Genomic DNA, 21,964 nt, shown 5'->3' on the forward strand with positions numbered 1-21,964 from the left:
TTTAATCGTTTTGGACCACCTCGCTCTCTGTAGTGAAATCTGATTGGCCAGCTGTTTGTTGACATCCAATCACACCACGCAGCTGCCTAAGCAATAGGCTGACTGTTTTCAACTGCATCGGACGAGGGGCTGAACGTCCCCGGTGAATACAGCAGGTTTGAAAATTTGCCCCCGGTGTCTGCTTCCTCTACAGCCGCTGCTCATTCCGCTCAGGCATGGAAAAAGTCGTCATCGTAACGGGTGCCAACAGGTAAGTCCGCTAAAACTGTTTTATAACGGTTCATACGGACACCGGGTGCTGTTAGCTAGAAGATGCTGTTCGGGACTTCTACTCTTCATTTTAAACAATGAGTTTCAAAAAACATGTTGGACTTGTTCAAGTATAACCTGTTTTCGGTAATGGAGGTTATTGCAATAGTTAGTTACACTACAAAGTACCACCTATGAACTGTATCAGTGCGTCTTAGTAAAAGACATACTGTAGGTTCATACAGCGAGAGATTAAAGGCCTCTAAATCTTTCATAAGCTGTCTTTCTTACTCTGTAATAATGTTTCACTAGCACATATATTCAAATGTAATGTATGTGTGTCACAAGTTAAAACTAAAAAAGAATGTCGTACTCATGAATATGCATTGATTCATCTTTTGCATCTTTCGGCAAATTGATGCGTTCTCATGAACTTGGAATGTCATATTGAATACAGTGGCTGACCACTCTGAAGCGGTCTCGTAGGAATTTGCATGCCGTGAAGGGAAATTTCAATTTGTGTCTGTACCTTCAAACTCAAGATATAAGGGATGATACATATGTTTTATCGTCTGCAAAGGGGTTTTCCTAACCAAAGAAGCAGAGACATGAAGGAAACAAACAAGGCGACCAGCATCTGACAAAAACATCATCCTCACCTGAAGCCTCATCTCCCGAACTGAAGTCAGGGCTCTTAAACACGGAAACATGTGTAAACATGCTCATTTATTCCCGATATTGTCACAGTTTCTTATTATCAGCCGATCAGACATGCGACTATCCTGTCCCCGGAGCAGCTAATGTTGGCCTCAAGTGTCCTAAAAATCACACTTTTCCTCTGATAACCAGTTTGATTACATTCTCACTTGATATGATAGATTATTACCAAGTATCATATTACTCCAGTTTTAGCCTCCCTTCACTGGTTGCCTGTAAGTTTTAGGTTTCATTTTAAAATTTTAGTTCTAACCTTTAGGGCCCTACATGGTCAAGCTCCTCAATATTTGTCTGACCTGCTGAAACCACATTCATCTTCTCAAGCTTTAAGGTCATTAGATCAGAGACTGCTGGTGGTACCACGCACTCGTTTTAAAACTCGTGGTGATCGGGCCTTTCAGACGGTGGCACCACATTTGTGGAATTCTCTTCCACTGTCTCTACGCTGCACGGACTCCATTGACTCTTTTAAAAAACAGCTGAAGACATTTTTATTTAGAAAAGCATTTGATTAATTTCCTCTTATGCTGTTTTTATAGTTTTATTATATTACATTGTTTTATTTGCTGTTTTATTTACTGTTATATTGTTTTATATTTCCATTTTCTGTGTTGTAAAGCACTTTGTGATTTTTTTTATCTGTGAAAAGCGCTATATAAATAAATTTTACTTACTACTTACTAAGTCCAACACTAACGCCAGCTAACAACAACTAACAGAGTCTAACAGCAGCTAACGTCACCAAAAACTCAGCTCTTACTGACAGAAAGGTCAGTATATCCTCAACCACACACCTCAGTATCACCATCATCAGACAGAAGTGACCTTCACAGACTTATCGACTCGCATCAAACTCCTTTCACAAACTTTGACACCATCCTCCTGAGTAAATGGATGTGGAAACCCAGCTCAGCACCACGACTGTGGTGAACAGCGTACTGACTGTTCACCACAGTCAGTCCGCTGTGGCTATTCTTTTGTCTCATAGCCAAACCAGTTCTCTTCATATTGGTCTTCCTCAGTAGTGGTTTCTTTACAGTATTCTGACTTCATCGATCCATGTAGATGCTCTTCCAAACAGTTGTTGTCTAGTTGTATATGTTACTTATATGGGCTCTAAAAGCGAGTCCCGGGGGGTATAATTCTTTCGATGATGTCCAGATTCTCCATACTGGTTGACTGCACGTGAGGAAACTGTCAAAATCACCCCACATTTGCTTGCTTACAACTGTAGTTGTATAGTATTGATGTCTAAAGTATACTTATGCAATTGCTAGACTGTATTTATAAAGGGAAACCTTTAGGATAACATCATTCAGCATTAGAGTCTAAAGCTCAAGAATAGATTACTAGTGGAAATAAGTCTGCTTCCCTGTGAGACTAGCTGTTTCTTCAGGTTTACAGCTTTATGTCGAGATATAATAACTGCTTCCTGTAACCCTTTACTTAACATACAGCTATAAAAGAGACGAAACAGAACACTTGTATATGTTCCTTTTCCCCCCCTCACGTTCCACACACTAGTTAACTTATCCACTAAATATCACTTCGGAAACAAAGACCATAATTAACAGTACATGAAAATGGAAGCTTCACGTCACTTGAAAATCCTTTTTCATTATCTCTTCTCCAATAACGTGACTCCAGACTATGTTTACAGTTTGCTTTACTTCATCTGTGAGGTAATCTCTCAGTTGTTCAGGGAAAGTTTGTTAATACGAGTGCACGGCTGTGTTTGTCTGCCATCTGTCTGCAGCGGCATCGGCTTGGCTTTGTGTGAAAGGCTTCTCACTGAGGACACACAGCTCCGGCTGTGTCTGGCCTGCAGGAACATGCAGCGGGCAGAGGCCGCCTGCAGCGCCCTCCTCACCTCTCACGCCGGTGCCCATGTGGACTTACTACAGCTCGACGTGGGCTCTGTGGAGTCGGTGCTCGAGGCTGCTAAGGTGGTCAAGTCCAGGTGAGAGATGTTTGATGCCGCGTGCTGACGTCATCACACTGGTGATTGTTCTCTTTGTGATATGAACTACAAATAAGGAACTGATAGCTTAACCTTTAATACACATTCGTGTGTTTCCAGATACAACAGAATTGACTTTCTCTATCTAAATGCTGGAATTATGCCCAATCCACAAGTGGACATCAGAGCTTTTTTTAAGGGTTTATTTTCCAGGTACATTTCTAAAGCCAGTTTATGATTTCTTTGTTTTGTTTTGTTTGATATTGGATACATTCAAGCTGTCTTTGCTGCTCTATAAGAGTGTACCTTCCCCACTGCAGAAATGTCATCAACATGTTTGCAACAGCAGAGGGTCTCTTGACTCAACAAGACCACCTCAACTCAGATGGCCTACAGGAAGTTTTTGCCACTAACCTGTTTGGTCATTTTGTCCTGGTACACCACAAACACACACACACACACACACACACACACACACACACACACACACACACACACACATACATATGTCTTTTAACCTACAGTAGCATAAATAAACTTCAGGATACTGACTTTAATATGCGGATGCGTTTGACACAGAAAGTCAGCTACAAACTTTGTTGCTGTTTGTGTTGCTCTTAGTTGCATTGCTTAGTGCAGCAATGTAAACAATATGTTTGTTTAACCCAGTTTTTGTCTCTCCAAACCAAAAGGCACCTATTAAAGCTTTGAATATCTGTCTTCAGCAGGTTGTTTTGACCAAATTTGTAATGCATTGAGGTGATTCTATGGGATTGGTTAATATGATATTTGGGCAAACATGCAGTTGAGCGGGTGTCTCTAATAAAGTGGCCAATAAGTGTGATGTAGTTTTTAATGTTTTGAACTTGTTCTTTCTTGCAAGTTTTGTTCCTGATGTTTGAATTATTATAAATTATTATTTAATTAGCATAATAAATGTGTCATTAGGATTGTAGGATCACCATGTAGTAGTGAAGCATCCATCATAGATTGCTAAAAATAAAATAATAATTTTAAAGATAAAATATCTTTTGCTTTTTATTCTCTTACAAAATTTTATAAAATGAATATTTGATTTGGCTAACACAGTGAATTATTAATGCCTGCCTCAGGCTGATCCATATATTCTTATGCTGGCCTGCTTAAATCAGTGATTCATGCACCCCTCCTACATCACTCCTTACTGTGCACTTCCACCTTGGACCTGATATAATTCTCTCCTGGTTTTCCAGATCCGGGAGCTGGAGCCTCTGCTGTGTCAGACAGGTCATACGTCCAGGGTAGTGTGGACCTCTTCGAGTAATGCCCGCCGGTCTGCCTTCAGCATGGATGACATTCAGCACAGAAAAGGGATGGAGCCCTACAGCTCCTCCAAATACGCTTCAGACATGCTCAGCGTGGCTCTTAACAGGCGCATGAACGGCCAGGTTTGTCTGTCACGTACTCTGATGTCAGTGCGGTAACTATCACTGCAAGCTTTGTGAAGCTCTTACGAGGTCACTGTGATTTATAAATTCTTTCTGTCTTGTGACAGGGTCTGTTCTCCTCAGTAGTCTGCCCAGGACTGGTGATGACTAATTTGACCTATGGTATCCTCCCCTCCTCCTTCTGGACTCTAATCATGCCCATCATGTGGTTGGTAAGTGGTAACTTATTTTATTTTTATCTTTTAACGTAACCACAGTTACGTATGAAAAGACTCACGTTCATGTATTTTCTAATTGTGCAAAACAGATTAGGATCTTCACCAACACTTTCACCCTTACACCGTACAATGGAGCAGAGGCACTGGTATTTCCATTTGAAAATTATTACAATCATTTGAATATTTGCACTGTAAAGGCTCTGTGAACCCAGATTCATGGCCTGGTGTTTCTGCTCACAGCACTGGCTGTTTCTGCAAAAGCCAGAATCTCTGGATCCCAGAGCAAAGTATCATAGTTTAACATCAGGGCTTGGGACAAACTACACCGAGCCACGACAGGTGAGTAACGAGAGCCCTGTATTCCACAGAGAAAGTGCTCAGGCCTGTGTTACAGAGCGTTTTTTAGAGTAGCAGATGGTATTTGTGTGATGTGTTGCTTTTAACTTAATTCAGGTTTTCTCTGCTTTGTGTTCACGTCTCAGATGGATATTGATGGTGAAACGGCTGACGTCCTCTTTTCAAAACTTCTTGAACTTGAGAAAGGGGTCAGAAGGAAACTGTGTGAGAGAAATGCTGACAATGAAGCTCATCAGCGGTATCTCAATGAGATAGAGTAAAAGTGATTCTTTTGTACCGGAAGGTTTTGCTCTCTTGAAATGGATCCTGTGAAATCTGAGCCAGTGTCACTGCCCTTATTCATCCCATCCTTCCCAGGTGGACCACTGAACAGAGGGTGAAATGATCACGCTTGTTCTACCTCAGCCAAGGTCAAAGCTTTGGTTTATATAAGTGATTATGTTAACTCTGACTACTTCTGAGGGGACCCCATGGAAAGATTTTCCCTGAGTCAAAATGTTAAAGAAAGCTCTGTCTCAACAGCTAATGGCTTCTTTCTTTGATCAAGCTGCACCTCTCCACCAGGTCAGACAAAGCTTAGCTTGGTTGTTTTTATGTAATTAAACAAATCAGTTATGAAGGAAATGCAACTGTTCCTTTCTTTTTTTTAAAGTCCACCGATATTCCCTCAGTCCTCTGTTAACACTGCTCTAAAGACTTTCCAATCATACGGTGAACTTGAAGCACATCACACTGAGAGGTCTAATTTAAATAACTGTGTGGGCAGGAAGGGCCTTTTTGATAAGCTACTTTGAGCTCTCTACAAACCTCCTCACATTACTCACATTGTTTCATATTTCAACATGTTAATAATAGAAACACGCTTTGCATTTCTTGAAACCTTGTTAAAATAATGAAGAGATTTTATGTTTCATGAGCTGAGCCTGTCACGGTTTCTGAACTCAGATTCACAAGAATCACTGTTTTTAAACAAACAGTGGAAGTTCATTGAGGGTCAACAAGTTCACGTGAGATCAGTAACAAGAAAGCGCTTTCCTGTTGTAAAGTGGACCCTGCTGTGTTTTCACCTGATAGCTGCATCATGTTTCCTGCCCCACAAAGTTAATTAGGTCTTTGTTAATGCCCTGAGGCCACTGACTAACCATCAGCTCTGTGTGATCTGGAGATTGTTTCCATACAAATAATAAATTATGGAAGGATTGTCAAGTAAATAAATGGAAAAACTTATAGTTTGCAATAGGACGAATAAATGTTCAAGTAAATAAATCAGCTGCTTTAGACCAGTATCAGCATTTTTTTTTGCTTATTTATTTCATTACCATATATCCACAGCATCACACCCCACTGTTAGATTTTGTTATCTTTCAGTCGCCTCAGATATCGACTCTTGCATTTACTAAACTAAAAACAAAAAGTCAATCCAACATTTTCTGAGGGAATATACAAAATACAACCAAGTATATTTTTTCTTTGTTAGGCGACTAGTAGGAAAGGATGTTTAGTCCTGTCCATTATCCAATGATTTTTCTCTTTTTTTGTTTCCATTTTTATTTGTAAAAAATGTATATGTGTAAATTTTATAAAGTACTGGAGTCCAAAATCTAAAAAAATGTTCAAATAACTAAATCTTCTGTGCCAGTTTTGGTGATGAATAGACTTTTAAATGACCTGAAGAATACAACAGTGCCTAACAGTGCATATAGGTAAAAAGTTCCATATTAAATATATTACACATTCAAAAAGCGGTGTGACATATTAAATGCCACACCACTACTATGTGCTACTATGTAATGGGGTCATTCCAAATATTAACTTTCAGCTCATTTTGCCTCTTATTTACATGTGTGTTTGCACGTTTCAATGAATTGCTGTACCTATTTTCCCCAACTGGTTAAAGCTGATGGCTGCCTGGTTCTTCCTGTTAAAATTGAGTTTTTCCTTCCCACTGTCGCCAAGTGCTTGCTCATAGGTGGTGGTCTGATTATTGGGGTTTTCTCTGTATTGTTGTTGGGTCTTAAAATATAAAGAACCTTGAGTCAACCATTCCTGTGATTAAATAAATTCATTTAATTTTCCAAGTAAAATATAAAGAAATGATGGATGTCAATTCAAATAGAATTTCATTTGCTAATAATAGCACGCCTTGAATAAAAGTTATTACTTCGTCACACAGGTGCACTTCTGTACACTGTCATATTTGTCAGACACAATGCAGAGTGGTGAATTGGTTCAAGTATCGATATATTTTGGCGACTTTATTTTTTATCCTTCATCGTATATCCCTCTGAAGTTTTGCCTTAAGTAAAGGTGCGCTGACCACGTGCGATGCATGTCTCCTTTTGGTTTCAAGCTCTTCTTGTAAATTACAGGAAAGTAGTGGAAGTAGTGTAGTAAGCAAATTAAAAGTACATTTTTTCACATTATCATGCCTTGAACTCCGGACACATTTCAGAGACAAAGCCCAGCTTTACAGTTATGCAGAAATGTCCCTCTAAAACGATATTTTATCAAACCTATTAAATGTTTAATGGAGAATCTGCAGACTGTAAGTGTAAATCCAGTGGCACACTGTACCAGTTTTCTCTTGTTATTACAAAAATGAAATGGCAGAAAGCCGACTCTTCATCTGGACAGCTTCACTTTGAGACTGCAGAAGGATAAAATACAAAAATTGAAAACCTAAATCCAAGTGAACACAGTCAACTTCCTGTCCATTTGAGACACTCCAGGACAAACCTCAGCACACTTTAAAAAACAACAACAAAAAAAAAAACTGGGCCAACATTTAATACCTGGAGATATTTCCTCGATATTTTTGTTCAACCCGTGTGACAGCTTTCTCGGTGAACCTAAAGAGCTGATTCTGCTGTTACTCAGCATGTCCCTGTTGGCCCTACCCACACCACCCTTTTATTATTATTATTTATAAACTGGCAAATCCGACTTAATCTGATGATGTGCCTGTCAGAAGCATCAGGATGAGGTGTAGCTGCACATACAGATGTATCCAGGTATAAGTGGGCACAGTTTAGGCCTTGTGTTTATTCTGCATGAAGTCTGCAGTTATAAAGTTACTTTCATCAGTACCTGTAACTTCTATGCATGTGACACCTTCTCAGAAATGCGGATTACTCGCGGAGGACATGAGCGTAGCGTTACGTAATGTAAATAAAAACATTGCAGCCGACGCGTGCACACATTGGTGTGCGCTGCACGATGTCCCGGATGATGCTCGCACCGGAAGAGAAGGGGCAGCTTTCCCAGCCATCTTGTGGCAGCATCCAGCGAACTGGTCGCATCAAGCCTCGTAGAATCGGAGGTGAATCCCGTTGAAGGGGCGCCATCATGCCCGGACAACTGCAAGAAGGCTTCGGCTGTGTCGTGACCAACCGGTTCGACCAGTTATTGGACGATGAGTCCGACCCTTTCGAGATCCTGAAGGCTGCCGAAAACAAGAAGAAGGAGGGGGCCGCCGCTGCTTCCACCAAGACCGCGGCTCAAGCCGCTAAGCAGCCGAAGAAGGAGTCACAGAAGGACAGAAAGAACCCTCTGCTGGACAAAAAGGAGGAGACCCAGGCGCCAGTCCCCCTGAAGAAAGAAGGTAATGAAAAAGAAAGGAAGGGAAACAATGCACCTGCTTCTCTCGCTAATGAGCGATGCATGTTTATTTTTGCTTTTCGTAGCAACTGTCATGTGCAGCTCCCGTTAGCCACGTTAGCTCGACTCGGCTGAGCGAGACACAGCGTGAGGTCAATATGGACCCTGTGCTGCTGTTATTAGAGGACAGACTAAAAATAAAGCCTCGCAGACGGAACGTAGCTGGACTTGAACACGTACCGAACCAGAGCGGGTTAAAGCCAGCAGCGAGGTGCAGACTGGCGAGCCTGTGTTGCAGAAATGGTTTCTGCTAGCGTTTGACAGGAAGGTGCAGTGTTGGGTTTCTGTGTGGAGGATACAGCTCTATTAGCAGCTTCTGACTTTGCAAAGCAAATGTAGGGAGAAAGGAAAAGGCATCACCTGTGCTGGGAAGACTAGACAGAGCGCTGCTCTTGTTATTATCCCCAACTAATCTTATTAGTGTATTGGTCTTAATTGAATTCATCCAAAGCAAGTAAATAGAGCCATCTTCAGTGCAGTTACATTAAGTTCTCATTGTGTGTACTGCTGAAAGGAGATGATGGGAGACCACACATCAGGTGATGCATTTGTTGTTTTCTCGTTTTGTTTAGCATTTTCCCACACACACACACACACACACACACACACACACACACGGTCTAAAATCTAAACAACACAGCTGAGCATAAATTCAGCTTGTGCTCCTTTGATTTGCAGGTATCAGGCGGGTGGGAAGAAGAGCAGACCAGCAGGGCCAGTCTGGTTCCCAGCACCAGGGTGTGCAGGGTGAAGGGCGACCTGGAGACAAGAGGCCGGACCGAAGACCACCCCGCGAGCGCCGCTTTGAGAAACCTGCTGAGGACAAACCCGAGGGGGCTGGAGAGTTTACTGTGGAAAAGTGAGCAGCAATGATGAGAGGGATGGAGGGCTTATTTAAAACATGCCGGCTGGTGCAGATGTAGGCGCATTGACAAGACGTGTGCAGGGTTTGAGAGCTTGCAACTGTTGTTGGAGTGCATGTTTCTCTTAACATCACGTTCATCCTCGTGTTTTAAATTGCATCTGTTTCTGTGCACCAGGCCTTCTGGAGACAGGCCCCCGAGAGGGCGTGGTGGCGGCCGGGGCGGGCGTGGTGGAAGAGGGCGGGGCATGGGCCGAGGCGACGGCTTTGACTCCCGTGGCAAACGAGACTTCGACAGACACAGCAGCAACGACAAATCGTAAGTATGCGCTGAGCTGAGGTCATGAGTAGAAATCGCCTACCAGTGCATGAAAGCTATTATGCTTTATATTATTTTCCTATTTTGTCATGTAAATACTGTTACAACAATAGATGTTTATACTAAATATGCGTACAGTTTCTAATAATGAGATCAGCATACACGCCGGTAATCTCTGAGCTCAAAGATAAATAAACAAGCGCTTATTTTTTCCAGTCTTTGCTGTGTATGATGTCAGAAACATAGGTTGTGTCAGGCACACTGCTGTTCACTCCTTCTGTTTATGAGGGGCAGCCAATCAGAAGAAAGCTAGTTTAAAGGGGGAAGGGGCTAAAATATAGTTTTGATTGGATAATCAACTGAAGGGCTTTACCAAGGCCCTGTATAAGATTACAAAAAGAGATTATTTTGATCTGTAAATCATGCAAAGCTGCTCTACTAGAGTCCTAGACCCAGCAGCTCCTGACTATATGGGTTCTGTGAGAGTCCAGGGGGAACAGCATCTCAAGAAAGTGGTTCTTCATGTTGTCTCAGGCTGTAATCAGCACTTCCCTTAATGAGAAGAGCCCCTCACTGAGGTCCGAGAGAATTTAAGAGAACTCATACACCGTTGGCCGTCTTCCCTTTCTGTTTTCGCTGCAGCACTCCGAAGAGCGAGGAGAAACGCGGCGGAAGCGGCTCGCACAACTGGGGCAACGTGAAGGACGAAGTGAGGTGAGTTTCCCCAAACAGACACATGGCCTGTTTGTCGGAGCGCCGCTGTCAGCAGGATAATGAGGCGCATGTGATATTTTTACAGACTGTGTGCACTCTCTCTCTTTTGAAGTGCTTCTGGTTTTGTCATATCACAGGATGCTGCAGTTTAAGGATGTCTTGGGATGTTTCCCTGTTCGCTTTAAGCTTGAAGTGTCGCTGTTTCCTTTATGAAGAGGCTCAGACAGTTAATGTTTCAGCTAGAGGACGCTTACCATTACTCATACAGAGGTTGTGCATCTTTGTTCCCAGTGAGGCTGAACAAACCGCTCCCCCTGAGACGACCCCAGAGGGCGAGGAAAACGCGCCTGCTGGCTCCGAGAACAAGTGAGAATCCTGTGTCCTTGTGTTGGATGGATGTTGGATGTTTGGATGAAAAAGGATCCCCGTGTGCAAAGTTAATAAGTTGTCACATTGCGTTTCCGTTAGCGTTTGCACTGCTGTTGTGACGCAACAAGGGCGATTTTGTTAAACGCTGCCTCTGACCTTTTGGCCTCAGGATTAGAGGGCATGTATAGAGGTAAGAGGATTGGCGAGTTCCTACAGTGTTGTGTGTTCCTGGCATTGCAGAGAGAACGAGGTCGAAGAGGTGAAAAATGAAGGCCCCAAAGAGATGACCCTGGACGAGTGGAAGGCCATGCAGGACAAGGAGCGCACCAAGGTGGAGTTCAACATCCGCAAGCCCAACGAGGGAGCCGACAGCCAGTGGAAGAAAGGATACGTGCTGCACAAGTCCAAGAGCGAAGACGTGAGTGTGGTGTGCTGAAAGCTTTTCTCGCCCGCAGCTTAGACCTTTAAGTTTTAGTCCTTTGGCTCCCTGAAAAAGACCTTTGCCATCTACACTTGGGATGTTCCTGGGGACTAATTTACAAGTCAAAAACTATTGCGCATATATTTAAAAGCCATTGGAAACTGTTAATCAGTTTATATAATAACTGGAACATATTGCTTTTGGGCATGTGCATGTTGAAACAGTCATTAAGTTATTACAAAATAAAGAGACTTTTTTTTTTGTCTGCAAACCCCATTATATAGACTGTTTTCCCTTGGTTTTTACTGGTGCTTCATAGGATGTAATACCCTAGTACTGTCAGCTTGGGCGGTGATGCAGGTAGAAGCTCCTTGCCAACTGTCTTTAAACAACGCAGGTTACTAACCACCGTGCATCACCAGCAGTAAAGCCGATGAGATGTGGTGAGATTGTACAAACGAGAAACGTGAAAAGCCAAGGACGGCTGCTATAAGAAGGTCTTGTGTGGAGCTTCAGCTAGTTAGTGTGGATGTGTCTCAAAGTTGCTTTTCTGAAATGTGTAGCGTTGCACACACATTATTAGATTAGCTTGGCAAGTGCAGCCTTCATTACATGCAGGTTGATGTCCACATGCATGTGCAAAGTGTGGTTACGTGGTGCTCTGACGCCACCTGCATAAAACAGGTTATTTTCTCCATCAGAGTCACGCACAATCATCCTGGCTGTCATTTGTCTTACTTTCCACCATGATTGGTTACATTTTCTGTCGTACATCTGTTGAGGCTACAGTTGTACATCAATACATTCTGAACAGTCATTCAGTAATTAACTGTTCTGCATCAGATCTAGTCAGGCTTAGACTTGCACGCTGATGATTTTAAGTTTATTGTGATTATTCCAGTTGTTTACTTTGAAGTCAATCAATCAATCAAGGCTTTATTCGCCACGTGCAGGTTGCCCTGCAGTGACAAGCCACAGGGTTGGGTAGGGGGTGAGGAGTAATCCGAAGCAAACACAGCTGTGTGTGTGTGTGTGTGTGTGTGTGTGTGTGTGTGTGTGTGTGTGTGTGTGTGTGTGTGTGTGTGTGTGTGTGTGTGTGTGTGTGAGAGAGAGAGAGAAATCTGGCTATAGACACTGACAGGTCACAGCTGATATAGCTATTTAGGTTTGTTTTCCTTAACCATGTTTAAAGTGGACAGCATGTATCCTTGTAAGTAACTGCATTTAAATAGGCAATAGTGACAGGCTTGCTGTGATGTGCGTGGTTAGTGTCAGGTAAACATGCTCAGGCTGTTTGGTTGGTGGTCACTCTGCTGTCTAAAAATAACTGTGGTTGGTTCAATTTCCAGAGACCTGTTGGGGCTTTGATCGACACCGCAGAGACAGAAGCAGAATCGCACAATCTCTACCACAAGGTACCTGCATTACTCACACTTGTTTTTTCATTCACTCAGCCCATGCAAATGTTCAGTGTTAGCTGCGACTCAGTGGCGATACCTTTTTAAAATACTGAGAAGACATTAAAGCTGAAGGCATGGTAAGAAGCAGAGCTCACTGATGGAACGCTGCATTTCTGATCCGAGCACAGTTGACATCTAGCGTGATGGCCATCTACGGTTCTTTATCAGCAGGCCGCCGCTGACGAGTCCAGTGACCACCATTTCCGCAAACCAGCCAACGACATCACATCTCAGCTGGAGATCAACTTCGGAGACCTTGGCCGCCCCGGTCGCGGGCGTGGGGGCGCACGTGGTGGGAGGGGAGGCCGCGGCGGGGGAGGCAGCAGGACGGCACGCGGGGGAGGACGTTCCGAAAAGGTAATGGCAAAAAAACCCAGCTGCCATCACTGCCGACAACAAAGGTTTAGTGTTCTGCACAAAAGAGTTGGCTCTCTGACCGAACCGGCTGTAAAATCACTGAGTTGGAAAAACCTGCTGTGGATCACTAAGACCCTGTAATAACAGAGCACTGAACACATGCTCCACCACGCAAAACTCCGTTACTGACCTCATGTTAGTCAAGCAGGGAATTGTCCTAAATACTGGTGTCTAAATTTGAATAAAGCACCTGCTTTTTCCTTTCTTTTCTTTTTTTTCATTGTCAATAAATTTGACATTCATATTAATAATGGGTTTCAGGCGAATGTTAGTCAGTCTAAGATATTTTTTGGCAAAGCTACACCCAGTCTGTATCACAGAGTGTGTGTATGTGTACATCTAAATATACGCTATAGTTGTTAGAACTTCATTTAATGTCCATGTATTTACTAGCTTAGTAAAGACAATAAGTCAGTGTTATCCTCTTTGACACATCTATACTGTTTCTTGTTTGTTTTTGACTATTTGAGCAGAAATGTGGATTATGCTTGAATTAATTAACAAAACTGGTTAAAAGCTGAAAAAAATGTTATGCTATGGATAAAATATATGGAACGCCAGGACTGCCATAATGAATTAATTAAATACACCATTAAATAATTAATTAAATGTGGCAATAATTAATTAAAATTGGAATTAATTAATTAAATAAATAGTTATGATATATGTAATTAATTAATTATTGACACATTTAATTAATTATTTATGTATTTCACGTTTTAATTAATTATTGACACATTTAATTAATTAATTATTGACATATTTAATTAATTATTTATGTATTTCACATTTTAATTAATTATTGACACATTTAATTAATTATTGACACATTTAATTAATTATTGACACATTTAATTAATTATTTAATGATATATTTATTTATTTCATTTTGGCAGTCCTGACGCCTGGCTCTCATCATGAAATAATTTTATCTGTCAGCCTCACCCATCAAACTCAGGGGGCGGGGTTAACGCTGATCGAGTCAAAACCATTGCTTTGGCCTGGTGGCCATTGTTTCTAGCACACAACAACCGGCATGTTGAAACTAACAGAACTGAGCTTTGAAAAACCCTGTTTGTGTGTTACCAAATACCGTTTTAATATTTTTTTAGCCGAGAATGTAGTGGTTTAATCTTCATGTGTCTGGTCGGTTTGTCAAGATACAGCCTCTTTGCAAAAGTGTTTCGATGATTTCGGAGATGTCGTCCCAGTCTCACGGCAAAGCGTGGGATAGACCCGCTCGCCTCGCAAGCAATCCCACCGACAAAGCGCAGGCCCCGGTACACAGCTGTAGTAACCCCCGCTGACTTCTTTTACTGAGGTTATATTTATCGGTGTTTTATTTCCTGATGTTCTTATGTGTCCTACGTGTTTCAGTCGCCAATTCTGAATTATAACTAACATTAAAAACATGTTTAAGGAGGAGAGAGAGCAAATAAATCTGTTTAACATCTGATCTTTGGGTTTTTGTTCAGTAATCAGCGTGACCTGTGTATAAACACATAAAAGAGATAACGTTGGTGTTTCCGTCATGTAGTAACTGCTGGCTTTAACTGTACAAAGGTTGTTCGACACTATGAAACACATACAGACTTCATGATGTTCGGCTAATATTTTTATTGTGAATATTAATCATGCTGACCTCGCTCTGTACACCACGCAGCGAGGTCAGCATATCCACGATATCCTCAGCTCCATGAGTTAACACAAAGTTTCCCAGCTGACTATCTAACTGCCAACTATTCCAGAGACGTGAAAATATACAGCATAAAGAAAAGTGTAAGAGACCCAGCAGCAGATTAGAATAACAGTTTGTGGCGTGAATAAGACACGGCGGGACCACGGAGCAACGTTCAGAGTCATCTTTATTTACATCTCACCACACCACAACACCCCCAAACCCCTCAGTCCCCGTGTTTTTAACTAGGCGGGCGTGATTAAGGATGCCGTGCAGGTGCGTCCGCCCTCCCTGCACGGCACCGCAGACCACGCCCCACCACATACCCCCATCGCCCGATTGAGGCCGGGGAGCCATCCGGCCGAACCTACTCCCCCACCGCCAGTGGGAGAGGGAATCAGCCCGGACAGCTGGCACCCCCAGGCCCCGGCCAAGCGACGGGGAGGTGCGAGTTCAGGCGGCCGCCCGCGAATCCAGCGGCGCAGGCAAAGCTGGTTCGGAAGTCGGACACGTGACAGGTGCACCCGGCGCGGCCGGCACAAGCGTGAGCCCCAGCTCACAGGTGGCTGGGCAGAGGTGTGGCGTGTACAGGCCTCTGGTGGTGGTGAGGCCGGTCTGGCGAGCATGGCGATCTCAAGCGTGGCGCCCGCCTCGCTCGCCAGTTCCACTCGAGCAAGCTCCCCTGGCACTGGGACCTCCAGCTCCTTGCGCGGCCCCTCCGTCACCGCTGTCGCTCCCTGCTGGAGCAGCCCATAGCGCGACTCCTCCGTCACTACTGCTCCCTCCGCCGCCACTCCCGGCTCGAGCAGCCCCTCGTGCAGCTCCTCTTTCTCCAACCGGCGCAGACCCTCGCGCACCTCGTCTGCCGCCTCCGGTTGGAGCGGCTCATCCACCACTCCCGGCAGGAGCAGCCCTTCACCTGGCTGTTCCCCCTCCTCCGGCAGGCGCAGATCCCCGCGCGCCTCGTCTGCCACCTCCGGCTGCTGAGGTGCCTCACGCGGCTCCTCCACCGCTTCACTGTCCTCGGGACACACCTGTGGGGGTGGCGCCCAGGCCCAGAGCAGCGCCGCCAGCTCCCCAATCCTTTCCAGGTGCCGCTCGGACTGGTCCTGCAGCTCTTCCTGCTGGCGACGCACCTCCGCCGCCTGCTCCCGCTGGGCGGCCGCCATTTCGGCCACCCTCTGGGCCAGCTCCTCCATTCCCTGGCTCCGATATGGACCCGCCGTGCTGCCTCCTGGGTTTCGGCACCAATGTGGCGTGAATAAGACACGGCGGGACCACGGAGCAACGTTCAGAGTCATCTTTATTTACATCTCACCACACCACAACACCCCCAAACCCCTCAGTCCCCGTGTTTTTAACTAGGCGGGCGTGATTAAGGATGCCGTGCAGGTGCGTCCGCCCTCCCTGCACGGCACCGCAGACCACGCCCCACCACACAGTTATACATTTAATAAATCACCAAATGAATCCAAGAAACGAGCAAACCTGTTCCGACAATTTGAATTTGTATTCCCTCAGCTGCAGACTCGCTGCTGTTTAAATGTTTGAAAAGGAAGATTAGATATAAACAAACGTCAAACATAGACTCAGTCTGCCTTCACATTTGATATGAGGCCAGCACGTATAGTGGCCTCAGCAGGCTATTACTGAAATACACGTGCTATATCATAAACTATGATATAAATAGGGAGGTCCTATTAACATGTTTAGTTTTAAAGGACACCTTCCTGCCTTTAGTCTCATTCATGAGCAGTATTAGTTTTCTTCTAACATCCAGAAGTCTGCACGATGTGTTTCATAGTTTGTAACAAGCCTTTGACAGGTAAACATAACATGACCGAAAAAGCAAAAAAAAAAAAAAAAAAAAAAAAAGAGAGAGAGAGAGAGAGAGAGAGTGTTGACATAAGAAGAGAAAATGCTCTCAATTATGGAGACAGACAAATGGTTCATTTATGTTTGATGTGTGTTTATTCCTCCCTAAATATCGTCGGTGAAGTTTGCCATGCACGTCAGATTTTCCTGCGCATTTTTATACCTCTGCCAACAGAGAGAGAAAAAAAATCACATTCTAACAGACAGCTGGTGCTTAGAATACAGTTGAATAACTATTAAAAAACAGATGATATTTAGATGATAGTTCAGTCTAACACATGTGCCAGTGGTTCATTAAACGTCTGTGAAACTATGCAGTTATGAAACGTAACTTTAACCTCAGCCAAACCGATTTGCTCAGTTGTAAATAAAACAGCGAAGTAAACGTGACCCGACAGACAGAACCTGAGTGAATGAAGTCCAGCGTTTAACCACTGAGAGCTAAAACTCAGCTGAGGTTTGAAAGCTGTGTGCCGGTGATTGGACATCAGCCGCTGATGAAGCTGTTCGCCTATAAAGTGCTCTGTAAGGAAACAAGCTCCAGCAGCTCTGCACTCGGGGAAAATACTATATTTACTTATCTTGTGCAGTTAAACTGTGACTATCACCAGGTAACTAGGCGTGTTTCTTGAATTAGCAGCAGGTGTTAAACAGCTGACAGATGAGGAGGAGGATGCATGCAGGTAAACTGAGGGTCTGCTGAGCTGATCGCTGGTTTCGTGAGAAAAATGTCAGCTCGTTCTTTATGTTACAGAAGCACAGAGACACAAGACCAGGCGGAAAGAGACGATCGTTCGGTGAAAATGAGAATCTGCGAATGCAACATGTGGAACACGGAGAGTGGAATATGTAAACAAACCGGTTAACGTAACCCCCTGGGTGCACTCTGCATGCTAATTGTTAGCAGAGCTAGTGAAATCTCTGAAAACATCTGAGCACTTTTGCAAACATGTTCTATGTTGACAACCTGACCAGACATACGGCGCGACATTCGCGGCTAAAACACTGTTAAAAGTGTAGCTGGTGACAGAAAAACGGCCTGTGATTTGATCTGCATTCTGGGATAACTGGCTGCCCCAAGTCTACACAAGCAATCGATTATCTAGGATCGACCTGTTTTGACTTACTTTGCACGGCAACCAATCAAATGTTAGAGAAGCTGCATGGGCAGCGTTAACCCCGCCCCCTGAGTTTGATGGGTGAGGCTGACAGATAAAATTATTTCATGACGAGAGCCAGGCGTCAGGACTGCCAAAATGAAATAAATAAATATATCATTAAATAATTAATTAAATGTGTCAATAATTAATTAAATGTGTCAATAATTAATTAAATGTGTCAATAATTAATTAAAATGTGAAATACATAAATAATTAATTAAATGTGTCAATAATTAATTAATTACATGTGTCAATAATTAATTAAAATGTGAAATACATAAATAATTAATTAAATGTGTCAATAATTAATTAATTACATGTGTCATAACTATTTATTTAATTAATTAATTCCAATTTTAATTAATTATTGACACATTTAATTAATTATTTAATGGTGTATTTAATTAATTCATTATGGCAGTCCTGGCGTTCCATAAAAATGTCTTAGAGGAGTTCCAAATATTTTCCTCTATGCAGACAAAATCATAAATATACATGTTTATAATATGTACAAATCCAGGTACAGTCCCAGCAGAAGTGTCAAAAGCCTCTTGTAACGTGAAAAACTTACTTTTGAGCCCGAAAATCAAAAGTAAGCTTTAAGATACTAACAAGCTCCCTGTAACTGAAGGGAGCTACAGAGGTGACTGATGGATTCAGCACTACAGCTGACCGCATATAAAGACAATTTACATACACTCCATTGATAGGAGCACTGCCTCCTTCACTTTACACCTACGTCAGCTGCTCATCCATAGAAACGCATGTTGTGAAGGTCACACGGTTATTGAGTCTGCAGGACATTGCTGACTTTTTATACACCATGTGCCTCAGCTATCACCAACCCACAGCCCAGAATTCGTAGATTAAACGCTGTAGCTACTCCACCCAACTTGTCTCTGGGTTGGGTCGTTCCATTTTTTAAAACCTAAAATTTTGCATTATGCGAGGTGAGATCTTTTTGCTGTTGTTTAGTTTGATTGAGAGATAATACGCGCTGTTGTTTTTCCAGCTAACACTTACAAACTTGATAGATTCACACACCAGATCAGCATCCTTGGACTTTTGATTGTTAACCGTACAATCAAAAGTACGGTGTGACTGTAGGCCCGAGCCCTACAGACACACAGTGATACAGTTCAGTGACTTCAATTAATAGAGGTGAAGCCTCCCAGGTATAATAGTAGCCACAGACACCTGTGTAGGCATCTGCCTGTCACTCAAAGTGGCCCTAAAACTGCATTATTTATGAGTATTTTAACAGCTTTAATGGGTATGTTACAGAAGGAGTAATGATGGGGGTTATTGGTTACAGAGATGAAACTGTTTTTGTAGCAGGCTGTAAATGCTTTTCTTCAGTGAAGTTCTGCATTTTAACATGCGAGTATAAGGATTGACTCCCTTTTGGAGCCAGCCTCAAGTGGCCAGTGGAGGAACTGCATGTAAACCAGCTTCATTTCAAGCCGTCCTAACGTTGTCCTGGTTCTTGTGTGCTTGTTCCCACCAGGCTAGTGGAGTGTCAGTCCCCAATGTGGATGATCCTGAGGCCTTCCCGGCCCTGGCCTAAAAAGGCTCCCTCTTTCACCACCAGCCCACCCATCAGCCCTTCCGGGCCCCTCCTCTACGAGGCTTGCATGCTTACCACATCTTCAAGTATATAAGAAAAACAGAGGAAAAAAAATAAATGACACAAGAAGACTGTCATCCCATACCCCACTCACATCACCCAAGGACTTAAATTTTACCTGTTTTAAAGGAGACTAAAAGACAAAAAAAAGGGCAGAAAAGGACCTCTTGTTACACTGAAGTTTTGTATTTAGGAACATGAAAGCAGGGATGTTTTCATACTTTTTTTCTTTTCTTTTTTTCCCCCAGAGATTACGCATACTTCATTGATATTTTTTGTGCTGCTTGAATTTCTGCATTTCTGCAATTAGATTGAAGTGTGTGTATTCCTCTTCTCCCTGTAACGACTTCAGCTCAGTATTATGGGGTCAACTTTAGAAAAGGCTTTGTACTGGAGTGTATTTTTTGGCCCTCCCAGTAATACACGCTGATGTGGTAGCACTACACTACATTAGAACCTTGTACTTGTACTAGATGTCTGAAGTACGGCTTAACATGCATTTAAAGTGTAATTACTTGGATCCTGACTATCCATCCCTTTGTGAGGCACAAGTTGAGGATGGGTAACCAGGTTAAATGTGACTTCTACTAAAGCTTGGTATTTTTCTGCTTGTCGTGCAGTGAAAGTTGATGCCTCTTATTGTTTTTTGTTTTGTTTTGATAGTTTGCCTCTTTTTTGGTGGACCAGTGGTTAGTAGTGTTTCACATCCCCTGATCCAGAAGTGCTACCCACTTATATTTCTTTTTTCCAAGGGTGTACCGGGGCCCAATGTATCTTTAGGCTGGTCCTCTTAGGTCATACAGGCTATACAACTTGTAATTTCAGGACCACTAAGCAAATATTGTTTTTGTTTTTTGTTTTGTTAAGAATATGCGTGCGGGCGTGTGTTTGTGTGAGTGTGTGTTGTTTGCAGCAAAGCGTGAGAGCGTGCGTGTGATTTTTGACAGCTAGTTGCTTAGGATTGAAGCATTTTCTCTGCTGAACTTGGCGTTCTCAAACAGGAGAGTGCAAGTTGTCGCCTGAAGTAGTTCTTAATGTCTTTTATGAAGTGATTGTTGAAATGTAGGTGAGAATGATAGCGTAGCTAGACCATGAACATATCTCGCTCTTTTAGAGTATCTGTACTGTCTTTCAGATCTCAAAGCACTTGGTTTTATTAGCACCAATTCCTCCGAAGATTGTTTTTCTTCCCTTTTACTTTAAACCATATTTGGTGTTTTATTTTGTTTTTGGATTTTTTTGTAATCTTATTTTTATTTTAATCTGTGAACAAGCATCGATGCATAATTTGTCTGAAAGAAATGTCAGCGGTCATTGTGGAACAAGCTACAGAATGTAAAATGTGAGTTAAAGGTGCTCTCAGCTGCCTGTCTCAGCATTTTCCAGCAAGCATTTTAGGTTTTTTTTTTTTCTTTTAATAAAAGCAGGTGTGTGGGTTGGGGTGGGTGCAGGCTGGGGTGGGGTGGGGGTGTCACACCGAAGACCTGATGGAGTGAATTTTTAAAGCTTTACTTGTCGCGCTCTGCAAAGACTTGCTGGCGACGCGCTGATACAACAGGCTGGAGCAGTTTTCCTCGTAGGACCGTTTGAGCCACATGACATTAAAACTTTCTCTGCAAACATCCCTGTTCTAATAAAAATGCTTTAGAGGTGTTACGTCTGCTCTGTCAGTGGCTCCTTTAAATGCATTCACAGATGTGCTGTTTTCAGTAGTTTATTCAGTGCCAGTTCCTCATTTAGGCTAGAGTGAAAGAAACAGGATGTTGTTTTTATGGGAATTTAAACTGTTGTAAATGACTTGTTAGCCTGTAATCTGTCAGACATATCTGTCATGGATAATATGGAGTCATTTTGAGCTGGCAATAACACTCCTGTCTCAAGGTAGAAGCTGAAATCAGTTTTTGGCAAAGTGACTGTTGTATATATCCTTCATTTATCCGGGTAAAACATTTCATTACTGTTAAAAATGCCTTTTTTTAAAAAGAAATCAGGCCAAAGAGAGCAGCAACACTGTAACAAATGGATATTATAGATGTTATAGAGATACTTTTAAGGGACCAAAAAGGATGAGAACGCAACGCAGTCATAAAGATACTTGCAAAACAGGTAATTATCTTATATATAACCCCTTCATAAATCCTATTCACTACAGTCTGTTTACCATTTAAAGTAAACATATTAGGTCTCAAACATACATAAATTCTGGAAATTACTTCATGACAGAAAACCTTCCATGTTGCAAACATGAGGTTGGGGTTTATTCAGGGCCTGTCTAGGCTGGAGTGAAAGAAAGTCGTTTAAAAAGTCAAACTTGTAGGGATTACAAGGATTAGGGGAAAGCAGCAAAACAAGTAGCCTGATACTACACACCTGAGGCGAAAAAGAAGGGTTTACTGTCATTTTTCTTGCCCGTGTGGCTGGCACTTTAACAAATCCTGGTTATTTCAGTGGTTATGAAGGTGGTTAGCTTTTTTGGT

The 21,964-nt window shown here is 42.7% G+C and overlaps 2 protein-coding genes across 3 annotated transcripts; both read left to right on the forward strand.

Annotated features, from left to right (window-relative positions):
• The first annotated feature begins 86 nt into the window (after positions 1 to 86).
• Positions 87 to 6,214, forward strand: LOC113010628 (3-keto-steroid reductase/17-beta-hydroxysteroid dehydrogenase 7-like). Its single transcript, XM_026149799.2, has 9 exons — positions 87 to 250; positions 2,723 to 2,926; positions 3,047 to 3,139; positions 3,247 to 3,361; positions 4,159 to 4,353; positions 4,461 to 4,565; positions 4,661 to 4,717; positions 4,812 to 4,910; positions 5,054 to 6,214. The coding sequence occupies exons 1-9, from the start codon at positions 216 to 218 to the stop codon at positions 5,186 to 5,188; spliced, it is 1,038 nt and encodes a 345-aa protein (XP_026005584.2). The 5' UTR covers positions 87 to 215; the 3' UTR covers positions 5,189 to 6,214.
• Positions 6,215 to 8,078: 1,864 nt separating this feature from the next.
• On the forward strand, positions 8,079 to 21,143 carry serbp1b (SERPINE1 mRNA binding protein 1b). Of its 2 annotated transcripts, none has more exons than XM_026149778.2 (9): positions 8,079 to 8,529; positions 9,264 to 9,444; positions 9,626 to 9,766; positions 10,409 to 10,480; positions 10,772 to 10,846; positions 11,090 to 11,267; positions 12,620 to 12,685; positions 12,899 to 13,087; positions 19,368 to 21,143. In XM_026149778.2, the coding sequence occupies exons 1-9, from the start codon at positions 8,274 to 8,276 to the stop codon at positions 19,425 to 19,427; spliced, it is 1,218 nt and encodes a 405-aa protein (XP_026005563.1). In that variant the 5' UTR covers positions 8,079 to 8,273; the 3' UTR covers positions 19,428 to 21,143. The 2 variants fall into 2 exon arrangements, with proteins under 2 accessions (XP_026005563.1, XP_026005564.1); XM_026149779.2 differs by having other exon boundaries at positions 12,902 to 13,087.
• Positions 21,144 to 21,964: the final 821 nt, after the last annotated feature.

Source organism: Astatotilapia calliptera, chromosome 18 (genome assembly GCF_964374335.1).
Source record: "Astatotilapia calliptera chromosome 18, fAstCal68.1, whole genome shotgun sequence".
Lineage (NCBI taxonomy): Eukaryota > Metazoa > Chordata > Actinopteri > Cichliformes > Cichlidae > Astatotilapia > Astatotilapia calliptera.

Bases quoted from the DNA above. Each gene is read 5' to 3' on its own strand.
- LOC113010628 (XM_026149799.2), top strand. From the start codon at position 216: ATGGAAAAAGTCGTCATCGTAACGGGTGCCAACAG. The intron at 251-2,722 runs GTAAGTCCGCTA...ATCTGTCTGCAG, and splicing joins ATCGTAACGGGTGCCAACAG to CGGCATCGGCTTGGCTTTGT. The intron at 4,354-4,460 runs GTTTGTCTGTCA...GTCTTGTGACAG, and splicing joins ACAGGCGCATGAACGGCCAG to GGTCTGTTCTCCTCAGTAGT.
- serbp1b (XM_026149778.2), top strand. From the start codon at position 8,274: ATGCCCGGACAACTGCAAGAAGGCTTCGGCTGTGTCGTGACCAACCGG. The intron at 9,445-9,625 runs GTGAGCAGCAAT...TCTGTGCACCAG, and splicing joins GGAGAGTTTACTGTGGAAAA to GCCTTCTGGAGACAGGCCCC. The intron at 10,847-11,089 runs GTGAGAATCCTG...CTGGCATTGCAG, and splicing joins CCTGCTGGCTCCGAGAACAA to AGAGAACGAGGTCGAAGAGG.